At 31.7% G+C, this 25,858-nt stretch overlaps 2 protein-coding genes across 4 annotated transcripts; both read right to left on the bottom strand.

Moving 5' to 3' along the window:
• Positions 1-2,574: 2,574 nt before the first annotated feature.
• LOC114177156 lies at positions 2,575-5,518 on the bottom strand. 2 transcript variants are annotated; one of them, XM_028062412.1, is made up of 6 exons: positions 5,399-5,518; positions 4,728-4,957; positions 4,389-4,647; positions 3,537-3,716; positions 3,303-3,458; positions 2,575-2,971 (listed from the first exon to the last, which is right to left on the bottom strand). In XM_028062412.1, exons 1-6 carry the CDS (start codon positions 5,429-5,431, stop codon positions 2,798-2,800), a joined length of 1,032 nt encoding a protein of 343 aa, XP_027918213.1. In that variant the 5' UTR covers positions 5,432-5,518; the 3' UTR covers positions 2,575-2,797. The 2 variants fall into 2 exon arrangements, with proteins under 2 accessions (XP_027918213.1, XP_027918212.1); XM_028062411.1 differs by lacking the exon at positions 5,399-5,518 and adding an exon at positions 5,110-5,389.
• Positions 5,519-11,531: 6,013 nt separating this feature from the next.
• Positions 11,532-23,401, bottom strand: LOC114177911. Of its 2 annotated transcripts, none has more exons than XM_028063510.1 (13): positions 22,969-23,401; positions 22,785-22,886; positions 22,623-22,703; positions 19,923-20,032; positions 19,643-19,778; positions 18,965-19,063; positions 18,275-18,362; positions 17,537-17,988; positions 17,292-17,468; positions 16,970-17,167; positions 13,803-14,129; positions 13,097-13,189; positions 11,532-11,550 (listed from the first exon to the last, which is right to left on the bottom strand). In XM_028063510.1, exons 1-12 carry the CDS (start codon positions 23,218-23,220, stop codon positions 13,097-13,099), a joined length of 2,115 nt encoding a protein of 704 aa, XP_027919311.1. In that variant the 5' UTR covers positions 23,221-23,401; the 3' UTR covers positions 11,532-11,550. The 2 variants fall into 2 exon arrangements, with proteins under 2 accessions (XP_027919311.1, XP_027919310.1); XM_028063509.1 differs by lacking the exon at positions 11,532-11,550 and adding an exon at positions 12,891-13,029.
• Between the last annotated feature and the right edge of the window lie 2,457 nt (positions 23,402-25,858).

Here is a 25,858-nt window from a genome sequence, read left to right on the forward strand (position 1 = left end):
GTTTTATATCAGCGATTATTTATTTATTATCTAAAACGGAGGTGGATAAACCAGAGAAAAAAAGAAAGAGGCAAGTGTTGTTGTGGGCTTTATATCGGTCACTTGGTCCTTTCTTTTGGGCCGATTATTTGGGGCTGCTTTTTCCCGCATCTCCGTTTTTTCTTCTTACACCTTTATGGGCATTTCTTTCTCCACCCCTTTTTTCTTCCTACACCTCACTAAATTTTAAAATCCCACTTTAACCCTCATTTTTTACCTTCATGCATTAAAAACCCTACTTTTGTTTTCTCTCCCATCTTCCCCTTTCTCATCTTTGCCTTCACAGCACCGTCATCTTCCAATCACTCTCCTTCCGAAGTTGATATGGACATACCAGATTGATTAATTCAGAATTTTTACCTTTTAATTACTAATAATCAGATCTCTCGATAAATAAAAATGAACAACTTAACAGATTAAAAGAAACTTTTCAAATATTAAAATATTATTTAATAAACGAAAATGAGATAATTTATAAATCTGATCTATCTAATAACTTCCTTTTAAATCCATTCTATTTGAATTGACTTTTTTTCATTACTGAAAAAAAAAACGTTTCCCATTATAGAGTTGTATTTAATTTGTCAATGTGAATCCGGTACTGTACATGCCTTGTGATGCATACAAACCCTTACACTCCCACCTTTTGTCACACACATATTCATCTTCTTCACTATCTTCATCAATGACTTTTAACCATCAACATAGTTGCAACACTCCGCACAAAAACCATGTTGGCCTCACCATCAGGACACCTTCAACCACGTCTGCAACTAACATTGACAAAAGTGTTTGCAGTTTCTTAATATCAACGACAAACACATTACATATAAGGTAAATCCCACTTTCCTGTAGCATTCTCAGGAGTTGGAAATTCAAACGTTTCTTCATAGCATAAATCTATGAAACAACGATTAATTGTAAATAACCTGAGACTGAAAAATTTAGATGTAACAGTAAACAGCTGTTAGAAGACGGGTTGAAATGCATGTTTAAGGAAACAAAAATATCCCAAATATCCCTACCGATATAGATAGAGAATAGCAGCGGATATCTTCAGTCTCCTGGCAACTGGTATATTCATCATATCCTCTGGCTAAATAACATATGAAAGGTATTCGTAAATTCAAAAATACATTTTGCAATCATCTCAAAATATTCATTTCAAAACATCTTCTGGAAATATCTTACACAATCCAAAATTCATTTAAAAATACAAAGCAAGGGTGAAGGATAAGTTTGAGCTTTTTATTATAACTTTAATGAGAGCTAAAAGGAATGTGCAGGAAAAAACAACGGGGGCCATGTATTTTTTTGAAAGCAAACTCAATCATTGAAATTCTAGGTTATTTCTTCCAGCACCTTAATTTATTCTTGCACCCCATAAAATCCATATGTACCAAATTATCTCTCACCAAAATAATAATTAAAAGCTAAAAGTTACTCATAATATGCAAAAAACATAATATGTTTTTGCCTATATTTTTGGAAACTCTCTCTTTTTGTGTAATTGTTTCCATGATATGCAAAAACATATTTCACATTCTGTCTAATCAGAGAACTTGCTCTAATTTATAGCCTTTCCTTTTATATTCTTAATTGACATGTGCTAACGAAACATAGAAAATATGATTTAAAAAAATATTAACTAATTCTAGACATATTGCTGGTGAGATGGAGCAAATTTTGCATGGGAAAGCTGAGAAATATTGGACAAAGTCAAATTGATATGATGCTTAAGCAGATGCATTAAAGTAAATAAGTTGCATGATTGAAAACGATACCTTTATTCATGAGGCAACGGTCCGATTCTAAAAAGATACTTACACTTTGGGCTATTAAAATTGTCACAGATATTACAAATTCTGTATAAAATTTCACACACACAAAAAAAGAAAAAAACAATGGACCAAGATCATAAGCTGAAATGATGGGTGAAAACATCTTTTATGTTAAGCAAATGGTTAGTTTTGAACATAGTTGACTTGTTAAAAAGTTGTTTCAAAAAGGCAAATTATAAAATATCTATTCTTTTACAGGGTGCCTAGAAACAGGAAGCAGTTGCCGTTGATGGAGGTAATCTGTGGAATCTTATCACCATATGTCTCTTATTATTACAGGTTGTTGTAAGGTTGATGGTGTTGTGTGGGGCCATTGATCAGTGAAAGTTGTAATTTAATTTCCTATTCATTAATAAGCTGTAATTTATGGTGTCCCTGCCAACACACATTTCTAATTTTTCATCCATCTGTTATGAAGACCATAATCATGATTTTTAAGAGTAACCACTTCTTAACTGCAACGAATACAAGACCACAAAATTTAATGCCCTAATGTGTTTTCAAGGGTTTGTTTTCTTCAGTAGTCGACTCAAAGGTTTATGTGACATTGCATTTCTAGTTTTACAATTAGTGAAAACTTACAATGGTGGTTACTTACTACAGGTCTGGAAATAACGAAAAAATAAACATAAACTTTGAAGACATTTATGTCTCCCAAATCGATTATCTCAAACTTGGAAGTGTAGCTCACATGTTGAATAAAACTAAAGCTCATATTTGCTCATAATTTAGCTGGGCGTGTACAAAGTAATTAAAAAAAAAATGCTCAAAATTAAGATTACAAAAAGGAACGTACGGGAGTGAAAAAATCAGAACGTGGAGACAGTTTTAAGTTTTGTCACTGCAACGAACCAGCAACAAAACTTTAAACTGTTTCCTGAGAAAAAATCAGTGTTGATATTTACACTTAGAGGAGGTTAAGATGAATAATCAGTTTGGAGGAAACACTCATAAGCAGTTCCGTGTAGTGTCTTGTTCACGTCATCCCAATTTTTAATGTGATCTGACAATGATCCTCTGTGTATCTTAATCTGACGGCTTGTTAATTCCCTCGGTGGCAATCCTAAAAAATCTTGTACGTCTTTCAGCTTCTGAATAAATGTGAAACATATATAAATTGTTAACTTCAAATGTATATATAAATTCATTTTCAAGAAACAAAAGTTTGCCATATCATCCATGTTGCAGTTAGGATTAGTGAAAATGATTCTTCATTATTTCACAGACACCACTAAGTGCGTGCAGGAAAATGACTTGAGGGAGAGAAGGAAGAAACTTTGGTAAAATTTGTGTGATAAAATTGACTTCCTAGATTATCATATAACAGTTTTTGCTCATAAATGGTGCTCGAATAACGCATCCAAAAAGGTAATTGTCGAAACTTTTAGTACAAAATGAAGGAGTTTGTATTGAGGCACTTACAGTACGATTTGTAATTAAATCTTCATAGTACAGGATCATATGCCTATTGATGCTGAAGTATTCTAAAGCCTTTGCAGTTCTCATCTCCATATCCTTCAAATCAGCCAGTAATGATGTAGAATTAATGATAGGCTTGTACTTTGAAAGAGTTTCCGCCTAAAAGAAGAACAAATGAGTTTCGTTTTTTGTTAAAGATATCAAGGGAAAGAGAGAGAGAGAGAGAGAGAAAGAGACCTCTTGTGTGGAATGTACATGAGATTTATGAGCTCCATTCAAAAGTTTAGCATATCGGTCATAGGAGTTGGCAAGCATTGATACCATTCTGCGTAATAAGTTTCTTCGAAAAAGAAATATGACAGAAACACCTCTACGGTTGAAATAATCTGCTACTTCCTTCGGGTGCTCCATTAATCCCTGCACAAAATCACAACTCTTGATGCTATTACTAAACACAAATCTATAGAAAACAAATGCAAAGCCTGAGCCACAAAGGCATTCATAATGTTAATCCAGTGGTTTCCAAAGCAACACAATTTAGCCTCCTATCTGCTTCATGTTCTCATTTAATGATACAATCAATAACCTTTTTTGGACATTGCACCGACCGATCTCAATTCATATAAGAAATCACAGGTGATCTGTTCAAACACGAGGGTACCACTACACTACATTACACAGTATTATGTTATTACAGAGGATTAAAAAATGACAAGGACCTCAGGTGTAATTTCACTAAAACCTCCGGGGGTATAAGCATAATTTTCCCAATATTTAATTGTATTAACATTCACCGAAGTGGCCCTACTCTGTTCAATGATCATAACTGGTAGACAGAAATTGATAACAATGTTCCAGAGTCTCAGAAAAAGTACTTGTCCTCAAAGTCAAGCACATGGGTCAAGTTTCACTCAGATCCTTCACATCCAATGCATGATGCGGTGGGGGGCATTAAAATTACATTGAAACCTAAGCCATTAATACCAGGGTATTTATGCCTACAAAACAAATAACCTTTCCTCTTTCTTGAAACACTTATAAACCAGATCACCACACTCTGGAACAAGACTCAAAAGTGAGCACTTTTACCTGATTAAGCATCCACTTCAATCCAATTGCAGCTGAGCACTCATTCTTGGAAGCACTACTGAACCAATCCAGGTTGTAAACTTTATCCAAAGTCTGCACAATGGTAGAAACATTTACTCTTCTCTCTCTAACAGAAAAAATCTCCCCATTGGAGCTCACATTAATATGGCTATTCAAAAGGGTCTCAAACCACCCACTGCCTGATCTCTGATTTGACAAAATAGCAAAGAACCGCACAGGATTCCCAGCACACTCACTCCTACCAAAGCCAAAAGTCAATTAACAAGACCCCAACCAATCCAAAAATTACCATAAAACACAGAAACTTCTTCACATTACCTGTTGAAAGACACGGGATTGGGGTAATGCAACAAAGGAACATCTGTTAGGCCCAATCTATTCCGCAAAGGCTTCTCACTTTGCAACTCCATAAGCATAGTCCTAGCATGAGTGCTTATCTGCTTCAGACACACGGAACAGATAAAGACACCGCACACCATTGAAAAGATCAACACCGACATCCTTAACAGCAAAGGCGATTTCTTCGGAGGCTTTATAACCAGAATGTCCTACAACCGAAGTAAGAGAAAAACATTGCAACCATATCAGAGGAAAGAAAAAGGATACAGGTGAAAATAAAAATCGGTGCTTCAAAGGATGAAAAGACAGTAATTTTAGAAGTAGTTGTTCCAGTCACACAAGTCCATCAAAAGAAAGTTACATTTAAGACTAATGAGTCAGATCGAGACATGCAGAGGGAGCTCAAAGCATTCATTTTTTTCCTTTCCCGGTTTGATCAGAGTGAAAGCAATAAATTTGAAACAAAAGTGTGAGGAGGGACAGATAAGGTAAGAGGCAGTTCCAGCGTGTTTGAAAAGTTTTGAAAATGGAAACAAATCAAAAACAGAGGCATGATGGTAACTTGGAAGGGTTGCTAAAAAAAGTAACACATTGTTGCTCACAGCAGAAAGGACAAATGATTTTATTAAGTGAGGACCGCGAAGTAGCACCTTGTTGAAGAAACACATGTCTTTTAGTACCATTGCTGTTCCGGAAGAAACAAGAGAGAGAGAGAACAATAACTGGAGTTGAAGGTTTGAAATAGCAGAGGAAAAGTGGAGTTGAGTTGAGGAACCAGAAAACCTATACACGTCAGCTCCAACAAAAATATTTATACAAGAGTATCTTAATTGTACGACCGGGGTGAGATTGAGGTAATTATCATTTTTAATCAATTTTTGTTAATGATAAATAATATGTTCTAAGAAATCCATTATATTATTTGGAGGGGTTTTTTAGAAAATATTTAGTGTTATGTCATGAGAAATTTCAAAATAATGATTTTTTTTTTTTTGAAAATTTAAAATACGTTATAATGAAAAGTATTGTGTGTAGTGAATTTTTTAAGAAAATTTGAAAAGTCAGAGTATTTGAATTTATAAAGTTCCAATTTTACCAAAAAATTAAAAAATAAATAAAATATTTCAAAATTATTCGTGATTATTTTTTCTTTCTTTCTTTTTATCTCCATCTCTTTTTATTTTTACCATTTTCTCGTCTTTTTTTCTTCCTCTCGATCAACATTGACGTAAATTATGCCAGTTTTTATATCTTTGTAACTAAATATTAAAATTAATTTTGAATGGCTAAATGTTCCAAAATAAATTGATGATGGTTTTCAATAATATGCAATATTTAAATTTAAAAATTTTAAATGTATATTTAAAGAAGTTACTTAAAAAATTAAATTATCTCGTCAGAAGTAAGAATTTAACATTGAGAAGTGATTTAAATTTCATACTTTCTGAAATTTTAATATTATTTATCAAAATACGAATTAACCAAAATTTTAGTTCTTTTAGCAAGTGCCTTAAACAATATGTGGGGTATTTCTAATTATGACATTATACCAAACGTAATTTTTGTTTTAATATGTTTTTCTATATTTAAAACAAACCCCGTTATTTCTTAAAAATATATATTGGTCTTTTGTAATTTTAAATAATTCAGATTTTGAGAATAAGTTGAATTGTTAATTCAGTTCAAAGGTGTTACTTAAAAAAAAAAACAGTTCAAAGATTGAATTATTATTGTAAATTTGTAATTATTAAGGGCATGTTTATAGTTCAAACTTCTATTAAACTCAATTTATTAATTCACAAATTTTGAGCTCGATTGGCAAATAGGTTGTTTCACTGAAAAAATAAACATGTCAAGAAGATTAATTCTTTGGATCACAAAACTTATTAAAGTGGATTTTCCTTTATTTTTCAAGAAAAAAATAGCTATCTACAAAATTAAAAAAAGTATCATCAATGCTTTCAAAAGATGAACACAGTTATATCTTCTCATTGTGTATGATAATGACATTGATGATCCAATTTATGTGTTTATATATGTGACAAGACAAACAACTAAATTTGTGTTAAGTGGTGCAACAATAACAATGATAATAATCTATATTATGGGATAGTTTGTTGTATTGCTTTTTTTCATTTTAGTGCGACATTAAAATTGTTTCATTGCCGATATTTTTATCACACGTGTTATATTATATATCATAAATGCTTTATTTTCGTGCGAAGCAAATACTCAAATGTCAATAAATCTCGAAGGTTGTCATATTCAAAATGACTTGGTCTGCAGTTTGATTTCAATGGCACTGGATAAAGTAAAGTCGCATTCTCTCTTTCAAAGCATCACCTTAAATCAATAAAATAATTTGAAAATTCTAATAAAAAATGAGGCAAGTGGCTGAATACCAAAGTATGTGAAATAAGCAGACATGACTCATTGGGGTTAATTTTGTTTAAGTTTTCAATTAAAAAACATGTGTGGTAAGAGATGATTTTATGATTTAAACATGTAACTGAAGTTTTATCTTGTTCTATGGAAATCATATTTCTAAATATGACTTAAGTTTTAATTTTAGGATACTTACGGATTAAACCACACTTTTACTTTTATTTATAAAAACAGAATTTCTGTTTTTTAAATTTTAACACAAAAGTTGTGCTTATAGACGTGTTTGCAGCTTATTCATTTTCGTATTTTTTTTAAAAAGGAACTCAATGATGCAAAGCGACTTTTATTTAGTTAGGAATATTATTGATAACTTGACCTTGACCTAAATTTTTAAAAGATTGGGTACTTCAAAACGATGTTTCCATTTTTGGCCTTTAATTTTTTCTCTAGTAATATCTTTTACAAGTGTCTCTTTGTCTTTTAGTTTCTGAATCATCATTAGTATTAGAACTACTGGTATAATTACTTGTCATTGAAATGCTACCTAATTACTTCCGTAGTTATGGAAATAAACATAATTTTGAGTAGTTTAAGTATCTTATTTGATAATTTTTTTAACTAGTTACAATTACTTTTTTGTACTTTTTTTATAAACATGTTTTTAAGGGTAAATACATATTTTTTTATTGAAAAATAAATAAATAAATCAGTCGGTGGTAGACCTTTGTCGCAAATTCATTGAATTGAATTGGTTGGAAACATGGTGACGGAGTCCAGGTAAGCACAATATGGGAGATATAAAGATGAAACATGGATGAATTCAAACTTTCGACTCTATAAATTTGTACAGCTTTTACCAATCAATGGCTTGTACCAAATCCACTAATGATACTTTAATATATATAAATCAAGATGTTTGATCAAATTAAAAGTTTCATAATTATGTTTTATTTAAATTTTTGCAAGTTATGCCCTTTGTAACTAGTGATGAGGTGTATGAAACATACTTAAATGTTTATAATTCTTTATATTTTATATAAACCATTGAATTTATAAGAACATAATTGTAGTTTGTTGGTCATTTTTAAGTATCTGATTAAATTTTAAAAAAATATTGATAATTTATCATAAAGTTTAATTAAATTTTAAATAATCATCAAAGATGATACGAAACTTCCTACCATTTCAGTATTAGAATGATTGTAGTTTAACTTTATATTTACCACTCAAATACATAATATTTACAAAATAGAAAATTATTTATCTTTCCTATTATTCTATATAACCATTGTTTGGACAATACATTCAAATAGTTAAATGCATATGTGCAGAGTAACCGACTAAGTTTTACACGATTAGGATGAAAATGGGACTCGACAAGATAAAAATTAACTATTCCATATCTATTTTATAGAAATAATTCATCATCATTCTCATACTCATATTCAACGGATATTAAACTTTTGTATCATCTCTATTCCCATCGAATAATGGTTATATATTCATATCCGTAACTATTTTCTTACTATTTTAATATTAATTAATTATTTTTTATAAAATAATAAAAAATTACGGTAAAGAAAATATAATATTATCAAATATTCAATATTAAATGCATAATTGTTTCATCGATATCAAATATTTATAAAAAAATTATAATTATATACATTTCAAATTAGAATACCAAATAAATTGTACGAGAAGCAAAACATTCATTAAATTTTCAAATATTAATTAAATTTTCAAATATTAATGAAACCTAGTTAATAAAATTTAAAAGTATTTTTAAGAAATATAAAAGAAAAACAAATACTCAAATTAAAATATTTTTTAAATGTTTGTTTATTTCAATTTTTTTAAGTCTAATGAATCTCTTTTTTATACACCAATAAAAGTTATAATACATCACTTGATCAAAATCACGTAAAGAATAAAGATTACATTAAAAATAATAGAAGTTTAACATAGATCTTGTATCTTTTGAACTTCAATATATGTTGAATGGTGATAAAAAAAATTCATGACAATTACATTAAATTTTTATATTATAGTAAATAAAATTTATTTATACAATTATAGTGACAAAATTATAGTATGATGATGAGTTAGAAAATAAAATATAATTATATAAAGTATATCAAAATAGTATTCTACATGATAAAAATAAATAACAAATAAAAATATTAAAATATTATTAAATGTGTGTCTTAGGAACAATTTGAGAGAGTATTGAATGAAATCGCACAAAGTAAAACAAATATATAAATTAAAAGTATGATAAGATGAAAAATACCTTAAAGATCTAAGAACATTTTCCAAATATTAACATAGTCAATGGTTAAGAAATAATGAAAATTGTTTTAGCAAAACAAAAAAGTTCTTTGAATGGAATAAAAATTAATAATAATAGAATAAAGAAGATAAATTTGTTATATTAACTAGCAAATGAAAGGTTTATGGTATTAAACACTTAAATTGAGAGTGTTAAATATTCTAATGTGAAAGAAAAATATACAATAAAAAAATATTAAAAAAGAATAAAAATATTTAATTGACATAGATCAATTGAACATAATTTTGCATAAAGATGATGATAAGATGAAAAATATATTGAAAATATAAATGAATTTCATAAAAAATCAAATAATTAGAAAAATGAAAAAATAAAAAGTGTGTAGTAATATATATATATATATATATATATATATATATATATATATATATATAAATTTAAACGGGGATGAGAATATGGCGGGGACAAGTATTATGGTGGGTATGAACACAAGGACGAGACAAATATGTACATCCTCATACTCAATTGAAAAAGTCGAAGATTCTACATATCCATGCTCAATCAATGTAGAGATTCCCGTCATGGGTTTAGACAATACCCATAAAAACATATTTATTTGTCATCTCTAAATACACAACAACCATAATATAATTGTACTACTAACTATATATTACCTCCTCATCCAACATTCGATGACGATGGAAGTAAATTTCTTAAAAGATTTAACCATGTATTTCTTTTTTATTTATGACCAATTTTTGATTCTCTTTTCAGACATGTCATAGAGTCTCATCATCCGTAACCTCGATGTTAACATGTTGGCTCTTCTTCCTATAATCAACAATTTCATATATACACAATTTGTCAATCTAGTCTACAATAATCTCCCATGTCCATACACATGGATCATCATCAACGTATGTCCTTTCAATCACGGTACCAAAACATTTCATACTTGTAATGATTTTCCTTCTCAACCAAATCTTCTTTCTAGTGCATCAAATATATTCAAAACTTTTGCATTTACCTTCGATTTACATACAAATCTCACATCATCCATGTCATCTTAAAAATAAATTAAAGAAATAACATTCAAAAATTATGTCACCGTGCCACCATAGCACGATTTTAGTAAAATATATAAATCACTAGAATCATGTGAAGAATCCACGATACAAAATAAAAAAGAACCAAAATCATCTCATCCATAAATGATGCCAAATTAAAAGTTTAATAAAGTTATCAATAACCCACATCATGGTAGTTGAATCATGAATCATATTGTATATCAAAGAGCTTAAATTTCGAATCGTGAATCGTACGATTCATAAACATTTTAAAACATTATAAAAATGGAACATATACTTAAATATATAAATATATAAATATGTAAAAAAACAATTAACAACAAAAAACCTCATAGTGAAATAGAGTGATTATATACATATGTATATATTAGTTCAAAATTTCAACAAAATAAGACTAAACCAATGTGGTTGTTGCATAATATTCTTTAATTATGGTTATATGTTTCTAAAAAATTCTACATCATAACCATCCAAAAATTAAATTATAGCTGTTGCTATTTGCATACATACATACATATATATATATATATATATATATATATATATATATATATATATTATATAATCATGTAAAATATTTACGATTGTTACTTGTAAACAATCACAAAAAAGGTTCTATTCTAATCATTCACATTTCATCCTCATCATCTCCAAGATCTACATCACTTAAGTCATCTTCATTTCTATTGAAAGTTCTTCCCCTTCATTATCTCTAAGATCTACATTCATTGTGCCAACACCGAGATCATTACGTGAAAACTCTAGAAGTGCAACACATTGACAACCACTGTGTGAACACCACCAAAACATTGTGCAACCACCGCACTCCTAATGTGCGACTACCTGCGAACACCACTAGAACACTGTGCAACCACCGCACTACTATTGTGCGACCACCGCGCTACTACGGTGCGACCACCACACCACCACGACCATGCAACCATTGTTGCTCGTGTCTTGTTCAAACGCGTCTCACCCAAATGTAGATAAAAACAAAAGAAGGAATGAAAAAAGGGAGAAAAGGAGACAAGGGAAGCTGGCAACATGAGAAGGAGATTAGAAGAAGAGAATGATACTAATTAGCACACAAAAATACAAAAGAGAACAAAAATTAACATTTCAAATGACTGGATCAACCCAACCCAATTCAAAAATCATTTTTAACCCATATCGCATTTCGAATCACAATTTGTACAATTTAAACTTGTATTGTATCATATCAAACATGATTCATGAAAAAAAATAATAGAACATACAATTCATATCGCCAAACACTTATCTTATATCGTACAATTAATATCATAAATCGTACGATACTTATTACAATAACCCGACCCATATTACTTTAATATTCAATCTACAACGACCCAACCCACACTACTTCAATATTCAATGTTCAACTTTTAAAGGAGTAGTCTCATATTCCACAACTTTAGGTGAAACAAATATGTATTGAATTTATGTATGTCTTTCAATTGATCTAACAACATTAATTGTCATTTGTTATCGATTTTGTTAACGATTTCTTCACACTAAAATTGTACCATGACACAAATTGACTATGTTCGTAATTTTTTTCAAAAAGTGCTCCATATCCATAATTTACAAAAGTAATTGCCCCATAACTTAAAAAAAATAAACCCATACTCACTTGTTCTCATTTTATTAACACGGTAGATCCATTTATAACTTCTAATCACCTTTTATGTCAAACATTAAAATAATAAGTAAATTGTTCTAATTGTCACCCCCTTGATAAAATTAAGAGTTTTTAACCTACATTTTAAAATTTAATATAAACAACTACTAACTTCTATGAATATAATTTAATATATACTAAAATGTCTCTTCGAGTTTATTCATCTCTTACTTACATCCTATGTTAATTATCTATCACTAGTTTCTTTAAAATTTTAGGACAATTGCTATACTATAAATTCAGTCTAGCCAAAATTCAGGCCCCAACAGATATAGACTCCCAGAATTGGGGTGAACCACTAAAAAAGAGACAATTAAGGATGCATTTACTTTTAATTTTCAGAAATTGTTTTAATAGAAACAAATAAAATAAAAACACTCCTGAAAATGCATCACTCACCTATATCATTTAAAATTTTTAAAATACTAACTTAAAATGATTTTGAAAACTTCATGCATTCCACACATAAGGATTTTATCGTTGAAATAACTTAAACTAGGCTAAAGAAGTTTTTAAAACAACAAAATCAGAAATCAAACATGCCCTAAATTGCAGCCATGTATGAACCGTGCAAACAAAAGCACGAAACAATCAGCTTCACGAATGGTTTTTATCCGTGAATAGCGCCGCTCGTGTAAAATGTATATGCAAGTATCATTATCTTCTTGTGAATCCCCTTGAGTCACGCCAATAAATTTTTTATTAATTACAACTTTCTCATTAAAACTGAGAGGTAATAATCAAGATATTCTGTACAGACGAGAGTAGTTTCCATCAATTCAGATTTCAAACATTACAGTGACTTCTCCTTTGCATCTATATGTACAAGGGTATAAAAAAATCACAAATTTGAATAAAATAATATTTAAAAAAATAATTTTACCTAGGCAAATATCTGCTGAATGACTGTCTCGGCATTTCCGTTGTATTGTGCAAGCAGATGTATGGCATCAGCCCTAGGCAAAGCTAAAAACTCCTGCACTCACCAAAAATTCAAGCATTAGAACAGCCCCTGTATGTTAAATAAGTTGTATGGAAAATTATCTTCAAAGCTAAAACACTCCAACACTAAAAATCATGATGACTAGAAAAATAAAACAACAATTTTGACATGCTATTATTTAGTAGCCATAAGAGAAAGAGAAATTATCATAGAATTGACGTAGAACTACCAACCAAGGAGAAAAACCTTAAGATACCGTCGCAAAATAGACACTCAAGTTCACAACTGCAAGTTCAAAATCGTAAAATGTATACTTATGCATTTTATTTAATCTACCCTGTAAAAGAATAAATAATATTTGATAACACAGCAATGAGAATGGGGTCTCAAAACAAACTAAAATAAAACGGGAATGGGACAGGGTAACAGGAAAACGGAAGAAAAAAAATAATCCGTGTCACTACATTTTTATTGTTTTAAAAAAATACAAATTTACATTACAGTGAAACTAAACTTTTCCAATATATTTATTGAAAAATCAAAACCCATCATGGAAAGCTTCATAGGTCAGAGTCATGTCACAGTCCTTAAGATATTAATTTTTATTATAGAAAAAAAAAATTAACGGCAAGAACCCATGACTTACCATTACTTTAAGTATTGCTCCTTCGTCACAGATGACATCCCTTGAAGATACTTGAGTTGGACTGCTACCATCTTCTGACGTCCTGGTCCCTGAAGATACTGTAGCCTGAGAAGATCCATTTGTGCAGCTATCAGCATAGGACTTGGACATAGATACTGGTGCAAGGAAGGGAGTGTTGGCTTCCTTCAAGGAATCAATCCTCAAAAGACCTTCAAAACGATCTTTGCACATTTGAAGTTTAAACCACTCGTTATGAGTATAAAGAGTGGCCCGCATTATTTTCATAAGTTGAGGTTCTTCAACACCAAGCCTTCGACCAACTGCAACCTATTTAGTATAAAACAGCGTTCATGATATTACAGAAATCAGAAATAATAGAACAAACCCTACACAATAGATACTGATGTGAAACATGAAACCAAATAAGCAAAGGAAATATCTTACTATAAAGAATTCGTATGATAATAAGCCCCTGCACCTAGTAATTGTAAATCTTCGGAAGTAGATATTATTTAGCATGCTAAGCTATCAATACTAAGTAGGTGGCCTTTCTTGCACAAATGGGTGAGTATTGTGAAAAAATTACACGACTGGGTAACTTTAAATTTATTATGAAGAATGGAAAGTCATGTTTTAAAAAAGTTGTGTTTTAAAACATACATCATTTTATTAAATAAAGTTGTTTAAAAATTACACGACTGGGTAACTTTAAATTTATTATGAAGAATGGAAAGTCATGTTTTAAAAAAGTTGTGTTTTAAAACATACATCATTTTATTAAATAAAGTTGTTTTTAATAATCTAACTAATAATTTTTAATATTTTTAGACAAAAAATGTCTAGTAAGTTGTCTAGTTACACAACTTTTGAAAAATTAAAAAATATTACAAAATATCTTTTATCTTAACATTCTGCGTATATTCTTTGAGTTATCTTTTATTACTGAACTTTTTTCATCATCCCATTTTTTCCACGTGCATTTCGGCCCATACAGCAATTACGTTCCCATCACTTCGTAATGTAATAGCTTCACTACTACCAAAACTGTCAAAATTCGCTGGATCCCACATTTTTCAAGATAAAAGTTGTCAATTCTGCATTCATATCTCGCCATTTGTCATTCCTTGCTAGCGGAGCGGCCGACCCCAAAAGTGGGATGGGGGAAGACATATTTTATAATATATATAATAATTAAAAAGTAAAAATATAAGCTGAAAATCTGAAAAGAAAACTCAAATTTCACACAGTAATATCATTAACAGTAAAAACTCATAGTACTTGAACAAATCCTGATACATGTAAATAAAAACTTATACAAGTCATAGTCGAATACTGAATAAAAAACCAGAGACCAAAATCATAAATAAATATAGACTGATAGAAGTCAGGGTACCACTGAACAAAAAGACCAGAACCAAAATCATAAGTAAATAAAAGCAGTGGTCTTGGAAAACCAGAAACAAAAATCGCAAGTAAAAAGGAGAGGAAACGAAAAGAAAAAGAAAATAAACGAAGAGATTAACAAAAAAGAAAAACCTCACATAAACTGGGAAAAGTTGGGTTGCCGGAGGGAGGTAGTCGCCAGAAAAGAGGCTGACTGTGAGCAGGAGAGAGAAAACATGTTCAAGATCGAACACTCGGAGATGAAGAAGACATATGTTCGTTCAGTGTTCATGGAATATAGCCTGCTCGTTTAATTTCTTTTTCTTCCCTAATAAAAATGGGAACTTTAATCCCTTTTTGATGTCTTGATCCGTTTTAGTTCACTGGGTAAAGTTGTTTTTTGATGTTCAAGTATGATGCATATCTAGGGGGCGATTTGATGCACACTAAGAATGTTCGGTAGGTCTGCATTTTCCATTTACTCGAGTTTTTCTAGGGAATATTAATATATGTTTATTTTCACAAGTTTCGTGGGATTCATCTAAAAGTATTAAAAAAATTTGCAGAAGTCATGCTTGCTTCCTATAACATTTTCATTACTTCTTTAATTAAAAAAAGGTGAAGTAGTTGAATTGTGTTTTAAAACACAACCTATTCATTCTCCCTGATAAAATTTAAAATTAACCCATTCATATAATTTTTTAACAAAATTAACCCTTGAGTAAGAAAGCCCCGAGTTGGTTTGTGTTCTAGCAAAAAGTATCGATAAACTTTAAGCTAAAAGCACTCGAATTGTGTTACCTCCCAACTCATGATGTAGGGATCTATTTATAGACTCAGAAACGGTCTATTCCTACTCTCTCTAAGGGATAGTGAGCCTTGTGTGCACAGTGCATGCATGCATGGCTCTTGGCCCTCAAGTTACTTTGTGGGGAAGGGGATCACCCCACTAAAATAGGTGTGTTTCAGGACTAGTTAATTTATGCATCCAAGAATATCAAACCCACATAGAGGAATTTACTTGAGACTTGGCTAGTTGAGTCATATTTCAACCCGACTCCCCAATTAGTGCATTGTGTAATATCTGAGTTTTATAGAGACCTAATGGTACCTAGTTGCTCAGTCATCAATCCAGGATGTAGGCCAGGTGGACCAAATCATAATTGAATCATAGGATTTGGACTATTGCGCTCTTAAGTAGGAAGAGTTAAACTCTAACTATTAGCTATAGCTTTTAACCTAGTGGTATGCGCTCAATGCAGAAAGAGTTAAACTCTAACTATTAGCTATAGCTTTTAGCCTAGTTGTATGCGCTCAATCCAGCAAATGGTATCAAACTTAAATGGTATCAGACTTAAGATCACAAGTTCAATTTCCAATGAGACATTGTCTAAGGGAATTGTTGTGGGTTCCGCAATTATCCCATGACGTAGCCAGGTGAGCTGACAATCCAAGAGTTTGATTCTTAGTAGTATCACCTATAGCTTTTGGCATAATGATAGCACTTGATCCAACATACCTAACCCTAGTCCTAAGCATAGGCCATCAACCATGACAACACAACGCTCACTTCTTAATTCACCTATGCAACTCCTTCCCCTCTTTTGTTTGTAATCCTACTCCTATATCTTAGAATAAAGAGTCATACTTACCAACGATTTTATCACAACAATTCTAGACAAACACCATGATGAATAAAATCCTACTATCAACAGATTTCAAAAAAAGAAGTATAGCAATGGAAAAAATAAATCATATATTAGAGTAGCAAAAATGCACAACACCTGGAGAGAAGCAGCTAGAGCATGTAAGGGTAATGCATTTCCAAGAGCATCTTCATTTGGCCGTAGTAAAGCCAAAAGAGTTTCTTTCAACGGCTTTAATAAAGCAGGATCACTAGAAGCTAAAGGACCCAAATGGGTGCAAGCAACCTTTAACGCAGCATTATAATCACCAGAGCTGACCAACTTGAGGAATTCAACCTATAGCCAGGAATCCTAGTTAAAAGATAGCATTCACAACACAACCACACATCCTATAACATTCTCTGGGATTCTCTTGTACATTTAATAAAGAAACAGAAATTAAGAAATAGAAGCCAATTACCTGCTTGAGTTGGAAGAGCAAAACAGAATTCTGGGCAAAGAAATTGGGATCAATAGCATTAACCTCCTGGACTGCTTCAGCAGCCATTCCTCTGCTAGCTAATTCCTTCATTCCCAACAGAATCTCGTATCTATCTTCCACATTACTAACATCATGTACAGAAAGCTTATCAGAGCCCTGCAAAACAAAATTCTGTCAGTAATTCTCTCCTAGTTAGACTACCATCAAAATTATCTCACATATACCTGTTTCTCCTTTGATATAGTTGAGACAACAGTACTTATGCTATGCTCTTGTTTGCTGTGCTCTTCCAAAGAAGCATTGGGCATGTAACTATTGTCATCATATCGCCCTCTCCAGCGCTTGCGCTTGCTCCTTTCCCCGTTTCCAGGCAACCTGCTTCGCTGCAAAGCAGCTGCATCTTCATGCTGCTGTGAACCACTGGTGCTACAGTCTTCATGGATGCTTGTGAGTTCTGAAGCATATCGTACCTCAAAATCAACTTGTCTCATGCTTGTCACATCAGCATTATTTTCAGGGGAACCATCCATCTGAGCATTGGTAACAGAAGTTTCACCATCAGAATGCTTGCTGGCATTACAATCAATCTCGAGAGAACAATCCCTTGATGAGCAATACCCAGGGTCTTGTTGGTTGAATTTCACGGGTTCTGAAATAGGTTGTTGCTTCCCAGAAGCTAAGTTCATAAATTCAAAGGAAAAATATCAAACTTATATAACATACATTGTAACTTAAAATGGGACTTTGATATTGCGCAACACGCTTTGCTAGATTACAAAAGCATAGATAAAATAACCAACTTCAAATTTAAACTGAATTTTTCATGATACTAGAAATCCTATAAAAACTAATGTTACGAGAAAATGCCATTAAAAATAAACTAACAGGAGCAAGTAGCATAAATGTTCTTGACACTTATCATACACAGAAAAAGCTAGGATTCAACAGAGGAGATGCTTTACCAGAGTCAACAATGCCTCTGTAAACACAATACTCTCTAACAAGCTGATCAAGAAGTGGAACATCCAACCTCATCCGACATAATTCATTCTGCAACAAAAAGTACACAATAATAAAGCAATAAAGGCAAGATTGGGGAAAAGAATACATATATCAGCCATGCAGCCATAAGTTAGTGTTGAAAGAGGTTGAAATCATTTGTCATATTTTTACATTAACCAAAAACTGATTTTCTTTTTTACTCCTTTTATATTCAAATTCCCATAGCAACTAGGGTGATGAGATCGTTCCTTATTGGTGTGGAAGTGGAAAGAAAAAAGAAATATTTTTACTTGGATTCAGTTAATATGTGAAAGAAAAGAAGAGCTTTTTAAATTAAATTTTTCACAATCAATGTGATATTAAGCAAACAGTGATCTTTTTTGAGAAATAGTGATTAACCTGAAGAGAAGACGATTCAACATAGAATTTAAAGATGATGAACTAAAAATTTATTTTAAATTTTATTTTTCATTAAAAGAATTTGAGATTTTAAATTGTCTATTTTATGAAAAGAAAAGAAAAAGATAATATCACTAACCAAATCATATTTTTAAAAAATCAGTTTTAAAGTAATGTAGATGTAACAGGAAATTCATGGCTAAAATTTAAATTGAAGCAAAAGCAGATGAATCAGTAGGATTATACGCAACCTGAAATGCCAGGAACAGATCACCCTTACTGAATCTCAAGCTATCAATTGCCCCTTGTCTGGTAAGCTCTACAGCGTGTGCAAGAGCCTGTATGTCAACCTGGATTCCAAAGTAAAACATATAGCTTAAGCTGAAAAGTGGAGCATGTAGGAATAAGATGTACAAATACAATAAAAAATTGTGGCCACAAGTGTTCATTAATACAAACGTGCAAAGACAGATTAATCAATTTGTCGTCACAGAATGATAACATTCACCATTAATATACAGATGACTTTTAATAAGCATGAAAAATAGTACAGAAGGAATCATAGCAGAGGATTAAGACGCATTAGAGCATGTCTGAAAGGTGTGCAATCAGGATCAGTATTTTGTCGGTTCACATTGCAATGCAACAACCAGCTTATGTCGCAAGCAGAAATGTTGATTGAGTGCAACGTTCAATAATGGAAATCAAACAAGGAGCCAAGAGAGAATGGGGCAAGAAAAAACTGAGGAGATTCAGAGCTCAACATTTCCTCTGTAAACCCATACACTGGTGCTCATGTGCAACTGATAACGCATCATGATAATTTGAGTGATAATATACATCATACATACCATTTTCCTTCATTAATGTGATCCAGTTTCTAACAATTTACGGAAGGAATTTCAGAATTATCAACATAGATATCTCACCTCATCAAATGGTGGAACTTCGTATAAAATGTCTTGTGGTGTTGCAGGAGGGTCCCGCTCTTCAAGGAGCAATCTTTCAGTCAGATCAGAGATGGGTGATGTAATACCTTGACGTAAACAATATACCCTGTGTATGCTGTAAAAAGACAGGAAATACAAAAGAAAAATAAAATGAAAAATTTAGCAAAAGAATCCCAAAAAATTGCATAATCCATGGCGATTAAAACATCACAGTTTGACCAATTACTGCAAATTGAATGAGAAAAGGCTGATAGATAACCTTATTAAATATCTCAAAGCCATTGAAAAAATTGGGTCATAAGCATTTAAATGAGCCCTTAACATAGAGGACATATATCCGGCTAAGTCAATCCTCCTCCGTTCTGACCACTGCATAAAATAAGCAAGCATGATCATGAGCTTAACAAATCCACTATTCACACAAAGTATATAACATCAAACAAAAATCTCACAAACAGATTTCAAAAGTAAAAAGGGATCAATACAATTTCCATTACTATTATTATCAAATGAATTGCAAATTTCAACAAGTCTATCTAAATAAACATTCAAAATGAAAAACTGACAGGAAATAGCATGTTCTGTCTTCTATAATATTTTTCTCACAAAAAGAAATAAGTTTTTGAAAGAGCATGGACATATCCTCAGAAAACAGTTGGCAAGATGTCTCACTCACCTATAATGGTGACCCAAAAATAAAATAAAAACCAATGTCTCTCCTTTCTACCATTGACATTAAGCTAAGCACAAAACATACATAACCACAAAAGTCAGACATCTACTATATCACAAAGGATACAGATCATAAAATTACTAAATGATTGTTTTCTAAGTGATCAGAAGATTTTAATACAGTATATTTACAGATTATTAACATGCTTTCATGTTTATATATTATATATTAGAAAAGTGAATGATTTAGCCCAGGCATGACACTTATATTACCAGCCTACGGTCCATGTGCTATCACTACCAATTGAACGTCACACGATAGTACAAGAAGTTTTCCATAGAAAACCATTCCGTTTCAAATATTTTTTTATTTGCAAAAGCAGCAGCAACAGATGCCTACCCAGGCCACCATGTCCAGGGCGGAGCACACCATTATTTCAATAGGACAGGTTTTAAAAAATACAAAGGTTGGCATCTCCCAACTCAAATTTAAATTCCTATTCCATATAACACCCTTATTTGTGGAAGATACCCTTATTTAATTTTTTAACAAAGGAGGGTGTTGAATAAGGGTGTAGAACAAGTTGAATTGAATCAAGTTTTCATTAAAGCTAAAGCTTGGCTTGTGAAAACAGACCATGCTACTTAAGCTTGCAAAATTAATAGAGTCAAATTAAAGCTTGATATGATTATTCAAATATATGAAGCTTGTTTTCAACTTGTTTAGTGTATATATATACATATATATATAGCTTGATTATTTTCTTCCTTCTTAAAGAGTTAGTATTTTTTAAGCATACAATTTGATATTTATTAAATAGACATCTTCACACTAGAAATGAAGCAAAGATAGACATACAATTTAAAAGTGTTAGATATCTTATCTTTTATCTTCTGTTTTTCTGTTATTATCTTTGCCTATCATTATTTGTATCGTGGGCTTAGCCCATATTTTCTTATGCAGTACCATATGTGTATTTTTTACACATGGGAGATTAATCCTATACCTAGTTTTTCATTATATTCAATATGGTATCTAGAACTATGGTTTCTTGATAAACCCATATACAATCATGTCGAAGAGGATGACCATCCTGCTTTTAGTATGAATGCTTTCCTTTAGTTTGATTGGGTTAAACATTTATGAATTTATTAGTTGTTTTATTTACTAATAATTTTATGAATTGTGAACCTATTTTTAGTTGTGTTATGTATTGGATCGTATACTTTAGACTTATGTGAGTTATTTGTATCATCTATATTATTTTTAATGCATGCACAAGTCTATGAATATAATTTGTCATAATCTTAACTCTTACAAGTTACGGTTTTTTATTCCCCTTTCCTATCCTCTTACCATCCTCCAGTTCGACAACATTGGTTGAGTTGTGTATAGAGTTTAGTTAATGACTTTCTTAGTTTATGAACTATAACTACGATTATAAATTTAAGCTTAATTAAGTATTTGGTAGGATATATGTGTTTTTTTTTCCTTTCATTGGTTTATAATATGTTATATCATTCAACAATTTATTATATATAAAGAAGGGTCGGTCTGCATACAGTCATTCTCTCACAGCCTCTTCAGTTGCATTGCACTAATGGGTCACAAAAGAGTTATGTAGCTTTGAAATTACTACATGGAAAACTAAGAAGCGGGCCCACCCCTTTCTATAAGGTATTCCGTTTCCCCTTTATGACCAAATTCAAGGGCTTGGAGTGTACGGATGACAAGCAAATAACGTTTTTCCGTTTATTGTTTTTTAAATAGTTGTGCTTTTTAATATAGCATATGCCTAAAAATATGAGAAAAAACAAATCCGTAATAAAGACGCTCCAGGTTAGTATGACTGTGTAATTAAACTTAGGAAGATGCTAACTAATGCTCTAAGGAAACTGGCTAAAGAATTAAAAGGAAAAAGGTTTTATTGAAAATCATACGGAAGTGCATTAAAATCAGAGGAAAATATTTTCATGCGTTTTGTAATGCACTACCATATTATTTGAAAAACAAAATATGCCATTAATTCCTTAACTAGTGACTTGGTGAACTAGTTAGCAAGACCCTTTAACTTAACACACAGTTGCTGAGTTATATGGAGGATTTGTTTGCCAAACTAATTGTGTTTAACTGAACTTCTATAAGTAGAGTCAACACACTTTAAGAGTATCACAACTACACCCATCATGTGTGCAAGAACACTACAACACGAAGTGCTTAGCAAACATCAATGCATATCCCATTCAATTGCCATCTTCTCAGTATAAGTAGACTGGAGACCTATACCTCATTTGCCACGGGAGAAGTGTTATCATCCTTGTCATATATAAACGCGAGCAGAACGTGCTTAAATTCCTCATATGCTTCCTTAAATACAAAAGCCAACCGTCAAACCCAAACAAAAGAAAAAGACCATAAATAGCGAATTCAAAGGAACGGTTCAGATACCGGATAAGCATCGAGCGCGCAAGGAGCGAGAGACGTCCTCAGACACTGGATAGCAGACTCTCGATCCTCCGCAGTCCCCTTCCGAAGAAGTTCAATAAATTTCTACACAACAATTGTAAGAAAAAAAAAATGAGAACAATAGGTTGGACGCGTAGTTAGAAAATGAGGGGAGAAAGGGAGGGACCTGTTTGTGGAGGCGGAAGAGAATCTTGTGGTCGGTGAGGATGGAAGGGGCGTGGAGGCGGAGGAGATGGACGGCGGCGTCAATGGCGCCGGTGTGGAGGGAACGTCGGATGTGGCGGATGAGGAGGCGGGAGTGGTAGGAGGAGGAGGAGGGGGAAGGGGCGGAGGAGTCTTCTTCGATTAGGTTTTCCGATTTAGCGAAATCGATGAGGAGAGCGTCAAGGGCTTCCCAATTAACCGGTGTAGATTCCATTGAGGAGAGAATCTAAAATCTGAGTGTGTTGTGGTGCTGTGAAATTGGAAGAATGGAGATTGATTTGATTTTGGGTTCTTTCTGGGCAAGAAAGGCGGCGATGTGAGGTAAATAAGGATTGCGCTTCTCGTCTTTATAGCTGCCCGCCACCTGTCTCCTCTCTCTTCCTTTCTATCTCTTTCTTGCCATCCTTCACCGTTTCTCTTTTCATTATTTACAGTCCAGTTTCGTCGTGCAAACGACTTCGTTTCATTGTGAATTCACCCTCGTTCCGATTGGAAAATCATTAATTGGGATTTATGTTGACTACAAGTTGTTTCAGTCATTTATTAGTATTCTTATTTTTTTTACATTTTAAATTTTCGTTTTAAGTTTTAAATAATTTTTTTAATCCACACAACTCAAATCAAACTAATTCAATTAATATGGTGGTTCGATTTAAAATCAATGAAATGTCTTCGTGTGACAAATGTGTAAAAATAAAGCAAATACACGTGATTTTGTTGTTGTCACGTCTCATTTGCAACAATTAAATAATAAAAAATATAAAAAATAAATATATTAACATCAAATTTTAAATATTATAGTTAACGAAAAAAAAGTTATATTACTAATTTTTGCTCGACTTTATCTAACTTGAGTTCTAATACCTAAAGCTAGAATATTTTTTTTATTTGATTTAGGTAAGATTTTATTAGTCTAAGACACTATGCCAATTTAATTCATTCAGCTTAGATTATAATTTAAATAGATTATTAATTATTAATTATTAATTATTGATTATTGATTATTGATTATTAATTATTAAAACCCCTAAAGAAAAATCATGCAATGGCAAAAGTAATGTGTTATATCTATAAAGTTAAAAGAAATCAAGTTTGATGATTAGTCAAATTTCACGATTAATGGAATAGTTTATTGTATAGCAATTAACGAGTATATTCCTTCCTTAATTATTGTGAATATTCTACATAAAATGGTTGAACCATGTGCACCCCACAAAACCAAAAACACACCGCACGAAAATTTTAGAAGAAAAAAATAATAAAATCAATCATTTAAAGTTGGTAGTAAATCCTGGTCACAAAAATCACAAAATTGCGTTTTTCTTTCGGTTTTTAACACAAATAAACATCTACCTCATTTTTTTTTCATGACATTATGGTGTTAAATTTCCATAAAAAATATATTTTTTCCTCTTTTCACCACATATTTAGATTGGATAAAAAATATGTTATTTTTTCTTTCAATTTTTTTTAAATAATTGAATAAATAGAAATATTTATTTATGTTTGGTAAAGAAAATTGGAAAGATTAAAACTATCTTGGTCAATATTACATCACTACAATAATTTTCATAATTATAAATGGACTTTTAACTATCAAAATAATTTTTTTCACACAATAATGGTGGCACAACAACAACTCATCAACAATGTTGACCTAAGTTGAAGGAGAAGGAATAACATGAGGAATAAGAAGAGTGAAAGAAGAGGAGGAGGAGGTGGCAGGACGGGATAGAAGGGGAGGAAGAAGTGTTGGAGTTTTAAAAGAAATAAAGGATTAAATTATGTAGGAAGTTAAACAATAAAGAAATTATTGTATGAAGTCTCACTTTTATTGGATGGTGAAGACTTTAAAAATAGTCTAAGCATAAACTAAAAACAAGAAATTAGAAACTAGAATGGTACGTGATCCCATGTTTAAGAACTTCCTAAAAATCTAGAACTATTGCTAAATTTTTTTGAAACAATTAAATAAACGCGTAAAGAAATTCTTTTCTCCAGTCTTCATCTCGTATCTCCATATCGTGACCTGTCATGGGAGACTGGAAAAACAACCTTGGCTAGGAAAGTTGTCATACCCTTAGTCAGAAGAGTTGTCGTTATTGCCGAAGTCTGCTACCACACACGAACACAGTACTAAATCTTTGCTTGGCAATTCTTCCTTGCAGCAACGCTACAGTCGCAATGGTGGCCAAAGGCATCAAGGAAGAAATGATTTGAGAGATAAGACGATTCAATTTAGCAAAGATGAGTCTCTCAATGTCGAGGGATCTCCTATAGATGTCATAAATGACTTAATTATCCAATAGGTCAACCATGTCAGTGTGCTTCAGGAGAAAGTGTGTGGAGAGGAAATTGTAGTAAGGTTTAATAACAACAATTAAAGCATGAGGGGAAGGGTAAATGGTGAACCTTTGGCTAGGAAATGAAAACCTAATTTTGACAAAATGTGTTAGGTAAATCATAAATCATAATTTTTATTTTTACCAAGTAATAAATAATTGTGGGTATGGGCAATATGATGCCCAACCCCACATCATTAGTATGCGGGTACTACTTCATTCATTATGCATTACCCGCATGTACTAATTTAAGATATCCATTAACTATTAGTTGTTGGTTTTCTCCAAAAATATCCGCCAATATTAGTCTTTTTATCACCCCTACTCATAAGCCTTATATATTCTTGTGCCTATAACACATTCATCAATCATGTCAAGCTAATATTTGACAAATTTATGGAGTTTTCCAAGGAAGCAATTAGGGGTGGGCATGGATTGGATTTTTAATGATCCAATCCACATCTATTTTAGATCCAAATAATTGGATTAGATTTTCGACCCAAATCCATT

The sequence above is a fragment of the Vigna unguiculata genome, chromosome 3, assembly GCF_004118075.2.
Source record: "Vigna unguiculata cultivar IT97K-499-35 chromosome 3, ASM411807v1, whole genome shotgun sequence".
In the NCBI taxonomy this organism is placed as follows: domain Eukaryota; kingdom Viridiplantae; phylum Streptophyta; class Magnoliopsida; order Fabales; family Fabaceae; genus Vigna; species Vigna unguiculata.

Excerpts from the sequence above, each read along its gene's own strand:
- LOC114177156 (XM_028062411.1), bottom strand. The coding sequence starts at position 5,163 with ATGAATGCTTTGAGCTCCCTCTGCATGTCTCGATCTGACTCATTAGTC. Across the intron at positions 4,648-4,727 it reads AATCCCGTGTCTTTCAACAG|GAGTGAGTGTGCTGGGAATC; the intron begins GTAATGTGAAGA and ends TGGCTTTGGTAG. Across the intron at positions 3,459-3,536 it reads ATGTACATTCCACACAAGAG|GCGGAAACTCTTTCAAAGTA; the intron begins GTCTCTTTCTCT and ends TTCTTCTTTTAG.
- LOC114177911 (XM_028063510.1), bottom strand. The coding sequence starts at position 23,220 with ATGGAATCTACACCGGTTAATTGGGAAGCCCTTGACGCTCTCCTCATC. Across the intron at positions 22,704-22,784 it reads GCGCGCTCGATGCTTATCCG|GAAGCATATGAGGAATTTAA; the intron begins GTATCTGAACCG and ends TTTGTATTTAAG. Across the intron at positions 13,190-13,802 it reads GAGCAATACTTAAAGTAATG|GAGTTTTTAGCTTTGCCTAG; the intron begins GTAAGTCATGGG and ends TGGTGAGTGCAG.